Below are 13334 nucleotides of genomic sequence, written 5' to 3'. Positions count from 1 at the left end.
ATCAGATTGAATTTCATGTGTACATGCACTGAGTTGCTGCCATGTTATTGGCTAATTACATATATACATTTTACAAGCAACTCTGGGTTTTATATATATATATATATATATATACATATACATACACACACACATATATATATATATATACACATACACACACATATATATATATATATATATGTATATATACATATATATATATATATATATATATATATATATATATATACATAAACATACATACATACATATATATATATATATATATATATATATATATATATATATTTATATATGTATATATACACATATACATATACACACACATATATACATATACACACACACACACACACTTGTAAAAAGGTATACAGTGGTCAGCATCAGGTCGCCATAGCAACCATTCCATCTCTCATTACATGGCAATGTCCCCAGCATCTCTTTACCCCATTTCCACTGGTCATATAACAAAATAACACCTTTGCTTTTTGTTGGCTGCATGAAGACATGACAAGCAGGAGAAGGCAGTCATTTAGTTTTCCTGCTACTTATTTTGGCAGTCTAGTCACGCAGGCTTCACCACCCTCTCACCTTTCTCCAGTATGACATGAGGAGACACACCATTCAAGGCGTGTTGTGCTGCTGGATTTTAAAGAGCTGACTGAAGTAAGAGCTTTTTAACTTCACACTGGAACCACTCTCCATGGTGCTATATTTCAGGGGCGGATTATTGTGGTTTAAAAACAGTGTGACCCTAACCCTTGCAAGAATAAAGCGAGCAATTTATTAACTGTATAACTGTACGAGTCAAATCACAGTTCAGAAACACACAAATTGATTAAAATGAACATGATATTAAAGTGTCTTTTTTATCCACAGCATCATCTACCACAGTATGTCTCCATCTTAAAATCATCTTAACAAAAAAAATCAATCAAGCAGCTGCAACTAGTCCAGAATGCTGCTGCCAGAGTCCTGACTAATACCAGGAGACTGGACCACATCATACCGGTCCTCAGATCACTACACTGGCTTCCTGTGAGTCAAAGGACACATTCCAAAGTGTTAATCTAGGTCTAGAAAGCACTGAATGGTCTTTGACCAAAATACATCCTAGCCTAATTCTTATGTAGCATCCAGAGCCCTAAGATCATCAGGAACAGGTTTACTGTGTTTCCCAGATGCAGTGTTAGGGCTTTAAACACAACAGTGAGGATTCAAATGCTCAACTCCAAAGTAGGGTAAAAAAAGGAATTTATTCCGCAAACAAAAGACTCTCTCAAGGAGGAAGGCAAAAGTTCAACAAAAAACCGCTCACAAGGAGGATCAAAATCTATAATCAATAACTTACAAGACGTACAAAAACGTACTGACACAAGACAAGGGAAACAAGGACTATTTATACATGAGGTAGGGGAACACAGGTGAAACCAATGAGGGGCTGGGTTGGCAAACTCAATAAAAGGGAAACATCACACAAAGGGAGGAAGTCAGGATCCGAAAACAGAGGGAAAAGATGAGTACAAAATAAAACAGGCAGTGCATAACAAGACTGGACATGAGTGACTTTAACTAAATCTAAAGAGACCAACATGAACTAATCAAGACATGACAAAACATTAACATTAACATATATGACGAGACGTAACGTGCAGAACCAAACAAAGTGAAGCAGCATTCAGTTACTCTGCTTCTCATCTGTGGAAGTCACTTCCTGAACACCTGAGGTCTGCTCACAATGTCAGCTCATTTATATCACACCTGAAAACATTTATTATTTACTGCAGCTTTTTCTTAAATTCTTAAATAATCATCTTAGTTATCAGTTCATTCACACAATTTTGTCTCTCATGCTTTAATGGCTATTTAATATAAATATGGGGGTGAATGACAAAACTGTAGTGTAAAGCAGCTTTGAGTGGTCATCAAGATTAGAAAAGCGCTATATAAATACAGACCATTTACAGCATTGAACAATTATTTTATAATAACACGATCTGCGTAAGTTCGTTAATAAACAGAAAATGTTTATTATCGTCCCTTGTCGACTTCTGAGTAATAACTAAATCACTGCCGTTTCTTTCTGACTAATTAGCTAAATATTATGGTCTCTATGACCCGGCCCTATTGAACCATATTTAAATACATGAAAGAAAGCACTGAGACAAACAAGAAAACGTAGGTGGTGAAAAAATTGAGAATCCGGGAGGAAATAAAATTGTCTTTCATTTATTTATTTATTGAAATGATTGCATATCTCACCTAATGAATTATGAAATGCGAGCGGACCAGCGCAAGCTTGCACAGACGTATTCATGCATCTTCTTCCTGACAGCAGAGCCCGAGAGTCTCCTGGCACTAAACTAATTAGCTCCGCATTTCTAAATGACGTTCATCCAATAAAGTGCTAAACAAATTGCCTCACAAGCTTACACTGCGTTCCATTTAAGTCTGCAAGCAAGGCAGGTTATTAAACCGCTGCAGACGTCTGTAGACGTCACATGTCAAATAACACGCGATTGAATTAACTTTCCAGAGAGAAACACAGCCTCTTGCTCTTATGAGATGAAAATATTCCTCTTTCATTTATTGTTTAAAACGTTCATCTTGACCTTTTACTGCAGTGTTTGCCTCTCTTTATTTACACTTCTTAGAAAATCACTCTGCTACGTAATTCAGTGCGTGTGCTGTCCACGATTTAATATACAGCCTGTGTCATCAGCCCATTCTTTGGTAATTTAAAAACTCCACTTGGTTATGGTTAGGGTCCAAATACTAACATATCTTCTTCTTCTTTTGGCTTCTTCCTTTAGCTTACAAAGTGTTTTATTGGTGAACTCACACATTTTTTTTGCTTTTGCCTTATGTCAGCAGGGATTGGCACCATTGCCCCTCATGTGGAGGATAAGGTGGTAGAAGATGAATGGATGAATGTCTCATATTGGTAAAGACAACCCCAAAATCTGCAACCAATAGTTTGGATGACTTGTATCTCCATTTTTAATGTCGTGAATGAACTTAATTCCCAGATTTCTTGCATTAACTTGTACTTACATGCGTTTAAAAACATGTTACTTTTCATACTCAAGTACAGTAGATCTTGGATAATTTCAGAATTTAACTCAAGTCTAACTCTTCTGACGCATTTTTTTATTTTAATCCTCTGCACTGTAGATTATTTTAATTATTTAAAGGGTAAATTTATTGTCTTATGCTGCACTCATATTTCATGCTCTCACTTTTTGTTTCATTTGGTTCTTTTTATTACGCTGCACTTGTGTTATAATTGGGTTTTGTTCAAATTGTAAATTATAACTGTCATTTTATTTTTTTTTATTATGTAAAGCACATTGAGTTGCCCTTGTTTATGAAACGTGCCGTACAAATAAAGTTACTAACACCTGGTGAGGAAACTCTTCCGATACGACTGGTTACCTGAAAGTAAGCACTGTGTCACTAGTTAACCTCTCAATTGGTCAGAAAACCAACAAACAACTTTGAGGTATCACGTTGCACAAGCTTCCTCCAGCCCGTGAAAAGACTTTAAATTAGCCATTAGCTTTAATGTGGTTCCTCACAATTAGTTTGCTGACAGCGTCGCCTCAGTGCTTTTCACCATTACCTTGTCCAGGGTTACAGTCGTCAGTGGACAAACCCAAACTCTGCAGAGACTCGGCAGTCAATAAAACAGAGACAGCATGACAACCACCCAAGAGTAAATATGATGGATACATCATTATTCTCCCTCTGAGAGAAAGTGAGAGTGTGTGTGTTTGAATCCCTGCTGTATTGAGCTCGTAGGAGAAAGAGAAAAGAGAGAGGGTAGCACTTATTACCATTGATCTGAGAAGGAAGATACGAAGGAGGAGGAGGGGGAGGGGGAGGAGTCCTCGAGGTCACTTGCGGGAGTTGGGTTTTGTTAAAGTCACATCAATCGTGCCACAGCTCTGACACTAATAATTGACCCTCAGCTTTCACCAATCAGCTCAAGGATTGGGAGTCAACCTGAGTGAACTCATTGTTGAGTGGAAGTGATGAGTCCATGAAACGTATCAGGTCAAAGCATCAGGGACCTGAAAACCGTTTTTATTTTTTTACCACTCAACGGCCAAGCTGTCGTTTCTGCTCCAACTGAAGTGTGAGTTTTGCTGACCGAGTTACAATTTTAACTCATAGTTAATGAGTGACCGATACGTATCAAATCTATTGATTGTTTAAGTAGCTTCTGCCTTGCAGCTCTAGTTAGTTCTGTTCGAGCAATATCCATACGAGCGACTGACATTTTCAACAGACGCCAGGTTTGCCAAAACATGAGATTTTACGCAGAATAAAAAAAAGATTTTTGTCCCCAATCAAGACAGAGCATTTCGGCTGCTATTTTTCCCATTACTATGTTAAAATGGATATATGTATGTGTATATATGTATGTGTATATATATATATATATATATATATATATATATATATATAGAGAGAGAGAGAGAGAGGCTATAGCAATAAAGTATAATATGCCTCAAAAATGCCCTATAGAGCAGCGTGTATCACATGTAGGCGGTTTTTCAGGAGTGCTGTGCCAATATTATATCAATATCATATGAATCATTACATTACATTATATGATGCATTATGATGGACTGACCCGATCCCTATAACAGGATGAGGAAAAGGATAAGCAGCACAGTGAGAGACAAACAGAACACACATCAGAACTAAAGTGAGTTAGGGGTGTGGAGTTTATTCATCCGTTGCCTGTGGTCCAGCTGCAGTGATAAACAAGCTGTTTACACAGTTAAATCACCCACACACCTACACCTCATTTCCTTTCCTCTGAACCACAGTGGCAATTTTGTTTTATTTATTTTTTTTGTCAAATGAACATCAGAGACTTTATCTTCCTCAAATTGAACTATTTGAGCTGTAATGTGTTTTTAGGGTGAGGAGGTAAACGGTGGGCTGAAAATAAACTAGCAGGTTTGTTGAAAAACAAATCCTGTTTACCTTGAAAAACAAATCTAGCATAACGTTGTGAGTTTAAAGCAATCAACTGTTAATAATGAATAGTTACGGAAAACTGAATTTGGATGAGCTGTATGTATGTGTTAATAGGCAAAACCGCAGTGTGAAGTGCTTTGAGTGGTAGAAACGTGTAACACAAATAGATAATTTACAGAAGGGAAATGTTGTCACTGTTTGTCACATACACATCAATTATTAACATTAAAAAGTTGGGCTGCAGCAAATATAAATGATGTTTTCAAACTTTCGGTGGAGCATTTTGGCAACAGGAGCCTGTTGCTTAATGAACTGAGTGTGTGAAGAATGATCATCCTGTGGAATCCTGGAGTCCGACCAAGTACAGATCCTGCCTTCTTAAATCAACTTAGTGATCCTGTTCCTCTCATCAGCCATAATAATGCAACCCCAGCACACCACATTGTAAACACGCACTCAATAAAGTACCATAGAACACATTTTACCTCACTAAAGTCAAGACAATGCAATTGTATAGATTAATATTCATTCTTCAAAGAATAAATCAATTAAGAAATCAATGAAAATATGTAGGAGGGTCTCATTGAACATATCACACAACGAGGGTGCAGACAGACAGCCACACAAGCTCTCAAACACAACATGAAACAACATTGCAGGCCAGTGCGGTGCGGCCAATAAACTCTTCTTTCGACTTAACTCCAACAGTAAATATAGAGTTTAACTTACAGCTTTCAGTCTCGGTCCCAACAGCGAGTTGTCCAAATGATGACAACAGAAAAACAACGAAGGCGATATTCCCATCCAGAAAACTCCAACAGCTTAGCTTAGCGATAGCGTCCTCCTGGCGTCAACAACTCCTCGTGGACTTCAACTTGGCTCAGACACACTTCACTCACACTCCTAACTTATTAACATACACACACTGCTCAGGTACACAAATAAACTTCTCTTGTTTCTTCAAACTCTTCAACAATTAACAGCTTTGTTATTGTTACCACTTCACTACGTGGCTTCACGACCAGCCGCGCTCTCCACTTTTTTTCGTCTCTCTCTCTTCTCCCTATCCAACACCGCCCTCTACTGGTCGCCTCCATTTCTGCAACCAATTACTGTAGGAGATTCTGATTTGCACCTGAGGTAACCAATGAAAGATTAAGACTAAGATTAAAGGCATATTTCCCTTCTCTTTTATTTAACAAAACATCACATTATACCCTAAACGTATTTATGACTATTAATAATTTATTTATTAATGCACTTATTTACATTTTACCTCATTATAACCAAATTATCTATGTATTTCAGTTACAGTTACAGCTCTAGTGTTAGTTACTAACACTAGAGCCCAATCAGGGCATCTAATGGTGTCTGGAGTGTCTCTACTTTTTCCAATTGCTGCTGCTGAATTACCTTCAGTCTCCTGTGTTGCTTTTCAAACAACCTTTGCTCAGTCCAATCACTGGAAGTGGTGTTGTTGTTGCCACCAGCCTGGTGGTCGGACAGGGCCATCTCGTTTTCATATAATTCAGCTCTTCTACCAAGTGGCAGTGTTGCTAAATCACACATTTACCAACATTTAACCCATAATATGCCGACTCATGCCAACAATGAGACAGGGCCATCTCATTGTTGTCACCAACATGGTAGTCAGACAGGGCCGTGACGTTGTTGAGGTTGTCACCGCCAGCCTGATGGTCAGACAAGGCCGTTTCGTTGGTGGGGTTGACGCTGCCAGCCTGTTGGTTGGACAGGGATGTCTCGTTGGTGGAGTTGTAGCCGCCAGCCTGATGGTCGAACAGGGCCGTCTCATTCTTGTCACCGCCGGCCTGTTGGTCAGCTAGGGCCGTCTCATTCTTGTTACCGCCAACGTGGTGGTCAGACAAGGCCATCTCGTTGGTGGGGTTGTCGCTGCCAGCCTGTTGGTCAGACAGGGCTGTCTCGTTGTTGGGGTTGCTGCCGCCAGCCTGTTGGTCAGACAGGGCCATCTCATTGGTCGGTTTGATGCTGTCAGCCTGTTGGTTGGACAGGGATGTCTCGTTGTTGGAGTTGTCGCCGCCAGCCTGGTGGTCGAACAGGGCCGTCTCATTCTTGTTGCTGCCGGCCTGTTGGTCAGACATTGCTGTCTCATTGTTGTTGTTGCCAACGTGGTGGTCGGACAGGGCTGTCCCGTTGGTGGGGTTGTTGCTGCCAGCCTGTTGGTCAGACAGGGCCATCTCATTCTTGTCGCCGCCAGCCTGTTGGTTGGACAGGGCCGTCATGTTGGTGGGGTTTTCCCCGCCAGCCGGTTGGTCAGACAGGGCCGTCTTATTGTTGTCACCAACGAGGTGGTCAGCCAGGACTGTCTCATTGTTGTCGCCAACGTGGTGGTCAGACAGGACTGTTTCATTGTTGTTGCCAACGTGGTGGTCAACCAGGACTGTCTCATTGTTGTTGCCAAAGTGGCGGTCAGCCAGGACTGTCTCATTGTTGTCGTCAACGTGGTGGTCAGACAGGACTGTATCATTGTTGTTGCCAACGTGGTGGTCAGACAGGACTGTCTCATTGTTGTTGCCAACGTGGTGGTCAGACAGGACTGTCTCATTGTTGTTGCCAAAGTGGTGGTCAGCCAGGACTGTCTCATTGTTGTCGTCAACGTGGTGGTCAGACAGGACTGTCTCATTGTTGTTGCCAACGTGGTGGTCAGACAGGACTGTCTCATTGATGTCGTCAACGTGGTGGTCAGACAGGACTGTCTCATTGATGTCGTCAACGTGGTGGTCAGACAGGACTGTCTCATTGATGTCGTCAACGTGGTGGTCAGACAGGACTGTCTCATTGTTGTCGTCAACGTGGTGGTCAGACAGGACTGTCTCATTGTTGTCGTCAACGTGGTGGTCAGACAGGGCTGTCTCTTTGGTGGGGTTGTCACCACCAGCAAGTTGGTTGGACAGGGCTGTCATGTTGGTGGGGTTTTCGCCGCCAGCCTGTTGGTCAGACAGGGCAGTCTCATTGTTGTCACCAACGTGGTGGTCAGCCAGGACTGTCTCATTGTTGTCGCCAACGTGGTGGTCAGCCAGGACTGTCTCATTGTTGTTGCCAACGTGGCGGTCAGACAGGACTGTCTCATTGTTGTTGCCAACGTGGCAGTCAGCCAGGACTGTCTCATTGTTGTCGTCAACGTGGTGGTCAGACAGGACTGTCTCATTGTTGTTGCCAAAGTGGCGGTCAGCCAGGACTGTCTCATTGTTGTCGTCAACGTGGTGGTCAGACAGGACTGTATCATTGTTGTTGCCAACGTGGTGGTCAGACAGGACTGTCTCATTGTTGTTGCCAACGTGGTGGTCAGACAGGACTGTCTCATTGTTGTTGCCAAAGTGGTGGTCAGCCAGGACTGTCTCATTGTTGTCGTCAACGTGGTGGTCAGACAGGACTGTCTCATTGTTGTTGCCAACGTGGTGGTCAGACAGGACTGTCTCATTGATGTCGTCAACGTGGTGGTCAGACAGGACTGTCTCATTGATGTCGTCAACGTGGTGGTCAGACAGGACTGTCTCATTGATGTCGTCAACGTGGTGGTCAGACAGGACTGTCTCATTGTTGTCGTCAACGTGGTGGTCAGACAGGACTGTCTCATTGTTGTCGTCAACGTGGTGGTCAGACAGGGCTGTCTCTTTGGTGGGGTTGTCACCACCAGCAAGTTGGTTGGACAGGGCTGTCATGTTGGTGGGGTTTTCGCCGCCAGCCTGTTGGTCAGACAGGGCAGTCTCATTGTTGTCACCAACGTGGTGGTCAGCCAGGACTGTCTCATTGTTGTCGCCAACGTGGTGGTCAGCCAGGACTGTCTCATTGTTGTTGCCAACGTGGCGGTCAGACAGGACTGTCTCATTGTTGTTGCCAACGTGGCAGTCAGCCAGGACTGTCTCATTGTTGTCGTCAACGTGGTGGTCAGACAGGACTGTCTCATTGTTGTTGCCAAAGTGGCGGTCAGCCAGGACTGTCTCATTGTTGTCGTCAACGTGGTGGTCAGACAGGACTGTCTCATTGTTGTTGCCAACGTGGCGGTCAGACAGGACTGTCTCATTGTTGTTGCCAACGTGGTGGTCAGACAGGACTGTCTCATTGTTGTTGCCAAAGTGGTGGTCAGCCAGGACTGTCTCATTGTTGTCGTCAACGTGGTGGTCAGACAGGACTGTCTCATTGTTGTTGCCAACGTGGTGGTCAGACAGGACTGTCTCATTGTTGTTGCCAACGTGGTGGTCAGACAGGACTGTCTCATTGATGTCGTCAACGTGGTGGTCAGACAGGACTGTCTCATTGATGTCGTCAACGTGGTGGTCAGACAGGACTGTCTCATTGTTGTTGCCAATGTAGTGGTCAGCCAGGACTGTCTCATTGTTGTCGTCAACGTGGTGGTCAAACAGGGCTGTCTCTTTGGTGGGGTTGTCACCACCAGCAAGTTGGTTGGACAGGGCTGTCATGTTCGTTGGGTTTTCGCCGCCAGCCTGTTGGTCAGACAGGGCAGTCTCATTGTTGTCACCAACGTGGTGGTCAGACAGGACTGTCTCATTGTTGTCGTCAACGTGGTGGTCAGACAGGGCTGTCTCGTTGGTGGGGTTGTCACCACCAGCATGTTGGTTGGACAGGGCTGTCATGTTGGTGGGGTTTTCGCCGCCAGCCTGTTGGTCAAACAGGGCTGTCTCATTGTTGTCACCAACGTGGTGGTCAGACAGGACTGTCTCATTGTTGTCGCCAACGTGGTGGTCAGAAAGGACTGTCTCATTGTTGTCACCCACGTGGTGGTCAGACAGGACTGTCTCATTGTTGTTGCCAACGTGATGGTCAGACAGGGCTGTCTCATTGGTGGGGTTGTCGCCGCCAGCCTGTTGGTTGGACAGGGATGTCTCGTTTTCATATAATTCAGCTGTTCTACCAAGTGGCAAACAGGAGACTGTGGGCAGAACAAGTGTTAGCAACATTTGACTCACAACACACCAACTCACAACTTCTTTTGCATCAATTAGACAAGAGAGTGATAAAACAGCAAGGTCTAAAATAGCCAAGGGCAAAATTCAAATACAGGAGCTGGTGTTTGATCAGAGAGGCAGTAAATACACCGATTTTAATCACAACATGTATAATTTCAATACTTTAAACTGTAATGATTTGCATCTGGAGCAATAAACAACATTAACTAGATACATTTACACACTGGCTTACACCTGAAGAAAGTGGTTTAGACATTTGCATTTGCTTACACCTTCTCAAGTACATGACCAATTTATAATATAAGAAATATAAAAACCTTTAAAAATCCGGACAGTCAGCACAAAAACCAGCAACGCTCCAACAGCAGCCATAGTTTCAGCCTTCAACAGAAAGATGCTACCTGTGTCTCATGAGGGTTTTTAAAACATCTTATTGGCGACTAACACGGCTGTTGTCAATCAGCACGAACAGAACAGCGCAGCGTAATTTTGGTAAGTAACTGTTGGCTTTAAGCCTTTGATTAAATATTCTTGCAAGTAAAGGAATGTGGCTTCATGGACCTTTGATGTTATAGTTCATTAGATAGAGGTTACCATATGGAATTAGACACTTTGATCAAACAACACTTTTTAAGAAGCAAAACATTTTTGATTTAATCTTTCAAAAATGTTGTATTTTATTGTTTGATTTTCAGATTTTGCTCATTTTCTTGTCTCCATGTCAAATGCTTGAACATGGAGCTTTCTTGTGGCCGTGCTGTTTATAAACTCTGTCACGATTTTCAAGGTTCTATTGGTTCTTCTTCTCCCTCCTTTTATGTCTAACACCACCTCCCCATTCTGGCCTCTATTTCCGATCCAATCCAACTTTATTGTAAAGAAAACTTGTAAACAAACACAGTGGACCTAAGTGCTGTACCAAAAGACAGAATAAATACAAAAGCTCACACAAGGCAATACAATATATTAAAAGACATAAAGCATTGGTAAAAATAGAATAGAACACACTTAAAACTAATAAAGAATATAAAAGCAAAATAAAATAACATCAACAACTTAAGTAGTGTCAAAGGTCGATGAGAAAAGATTTAAAAACAGAAAAGGTAGAGGCCTGTCTTATGTGCAGAGACAGATCATTCCGCTGTTTAATTGGCTAAAGTTGTCGCTGACAGTAATGCACTGACAAGCCTCTCTTATTTTGTCCTTAAAGATTTCATACAAAGTGTCATGTTAACACCTCAATGCACCTGTGTAGGAAAAGAAGATGCAGACACGTCTCTTTGTTTCTGTCAGTCTGACTATTCTACAGCTACAGACCTCTCAGAGCCACACTTTAAAAACAACAAAACAACAAAAAAAAAACACATCTTTGATTAATTCATGGATTTGCATCTTGCGCTGTCGTCTCCGGGCAAACCCTGAGGATAGCGCTTGATTTTTCTGCTGCAGTAGTGTTTGTGTAATTATGTTTTTTTTTTAAAAGAAACATGTTCTGAAGGAACAAGGACACATCAGAATAATGAATGTGTAATTCAGATAAACGGAGAGACGACCTGGGCCCATTTCTTACTTAATATACCAGGAGACTATGTACAAATGCAAAAGCAGTGTGAAATCAGTGATGAAGAAGATTCTCGCTGTTTTTCACAACAATGACAGTTTCCCTTCTCTAAAAGAGAGTTTCCCTTAGTTTACCTGGAGATAAGCATGTGGTTAATACTTGTTAACCTCTTTGGCGAGACGTAAACATACAGTATATGTGCAGCGCGCCTGGTGACAGGTGGAGCCGGGTAACCTACATGTAGAGACGCTGACTAATAATTGATAAGTTGTTGCTAAGAAGCCTGAAGGGGGGGGGAAGTGGATGTATCCCTGCTGTGAACTGGCAGCTTGTGGAGATATAACATGTGCCAGTGTTTGAGGGAAGGGCTGCTGCGGGGCTGCTCCACATACAGAGACATACAGAGATGCAGCACTGACACACAGCATGTTGCTGTGTGTGTGTGTGTGTGTGTGTGTGCGCTGCCAAAGAACGACACAGTGTAACGTCTGACATTTCAAATAACAAATGACTGCTGCCACAGAACTCATCTCTGATTTATGACATCTGATATCTTTCACATACATTGTGAGGATTGAGTCAAATTCATGTTACAGCACATTACATCAACACAATCATGATAAATTGCCAAGACTGTACAAAATGGGCATTTGCAAGGAGAGATTAAATTAGGAAATGAATTAAACCTGAGAACCTGATATGAAACAAATTCTGAAAGTTTGTTCCACATCTTTGGAGCATATAAAGTGAATGCTACTTCTCTATGTTTAGTTTTGACTCTGAAGAAGTTTTAAACCTAAAGACCAGAAAACCCAAAGGTTCCCAATGGTTCGTAACACAGATCACAATCAACCAACTGTAGTACTTTGAAGTCAGTTCATCAACAAACAGGAACTGAGTGTAAAGATTTGAGAACTGGAATGATATGATCCCCTAATTTGTATTTGTGAAGAGTTCTGAATCATTTTGGGGGTTTTCTTTTAAGAGAGGCCTGCAGACACACATTACAGTTGTTAAGTCTATTGAAAATAAATGCATGGGCACATTTTCCCAAGTCCTGCTTCACCATAAATCCTTTAATCCATAATTATGTTCTTAAGAGGGTAGTAGGCTGACTTTGTAAGTGCACTAATGTGGCTGTTAAAATTAATGTCTGAGTCCATGACAGCACCAAGATTTCTGTCATGGTTTGTAGTTCTTTTTTTTGGTTTAGTGACTAAAGCTGAGTGTGCATCTGTAATCTCCATTCCCCGTCTCTAAAGACAATTATTTTCAAATAACGGTAGAAAATCCCAGTTCATACAATCACTGATGCACCTGCTCAGAGCTTGTATGGTTGTATGGGGCTACACGCTCCTTGTGCTATATGTTAAATGGAATATTAATACTTAACACTTTAAGAGGTCCTTGTTTGTCTAATTAGTAAAAACAAAAGTGAACATTTTCCTGAGGAGTTCAGAGTCTCAATGAGTCATACTGTGCTGGGGCTGACAGCTGTTCAGTCGGTGCACGGTTGCGGAATCAAGGTCTTGTGAAGGAATCATGACCTATATTTACTTTATTTATTTTCAAAACCAGCACCCCTAGTGTTAGTATAAATGACAGCAACCTGGTTCCTTGGATGTGTCGTTATCCAGTTGGCAGTTATTTTCAATAATTTTATTTTTTTTATTTTTACAACCTAACCCTGTCTTTTTTTGTGCTTAGTTGAGTTGAAAAGTACTGGACCGGCGCACTAAAAACATACCTATGGGTTGTGTCCTAAAAACATATCTATGGGTCGTATTCAGGGTTTGGCCCAAAACGACCCA

The 13334-nt window shown here is 41.8% G+C and overlaps 1 protein-coding gene across 1 annotated transcript; it reads right to left on the bottom strand.

The window, feature by feature from the left end:
• Nucleotides 1–5676: 5676 nt before the first annotated feature.
• Nucleotides 5677–10425, bottom strand: LOC131459878 (putative uncharacterized protein DDB_G0286901). The gene is made up of 3 exons (XM_058630015.1): nt 10280–10425; nt 6409–9925; nt 5677–6130 (listed from the first exon to the last, which is right to left on the bottom strand). The coding sequence occupies exons 1-2, from the start codon at nt 10332–10334 to the stop codon at nt 6552–6554; spliced, it is 3429 nt and encodes a 1142-aa protein (XP_058485998.1). The 5' UTR covers nt 10335–10425; the 3' UTR covers nt 5677–6130; nt 6409–6551.
• Between the last annotated feature and the right edge of the window lie 2909 nt (nt 10426–13334).

Source organism: Solea solea, chromosome 5 (assembly GCF_958295425.1).
Source record: "Solea solea chromosome 5, fSolSol10.1, whole genome shotgun sequence".
In the NCBI taxonomy this organism is placed as follows: Eukaryota; Metazoa; Chordata; class Actinopteri; order Pleuronectiformes; family Soleidae; genus Solea; species Solea solea.
The sequence above is the reverse complement of the archived record's forward strand: the minus strand, read 5'-3'. Positions and strand labels throughout refer to the sequence as shown.

Excerpts from the sequence above, each read along its gene's own strand:
- LOC131459878 (XM_058630015.1), bottom strand. The coding sequence starts at position 10,334 with ATGGCTGCTGTTGGAGCGTTGCTGGTTTTTGTGCTGACTGTCCGGATT. Across the intron at positions 9,926-10,279 it reads GACTGTCCGGATTTTTAAAG|TCTCCTGTTTGCCACTTGGT; the intron begins GTTTTTATATTT and ends TTCTGCCCACAG.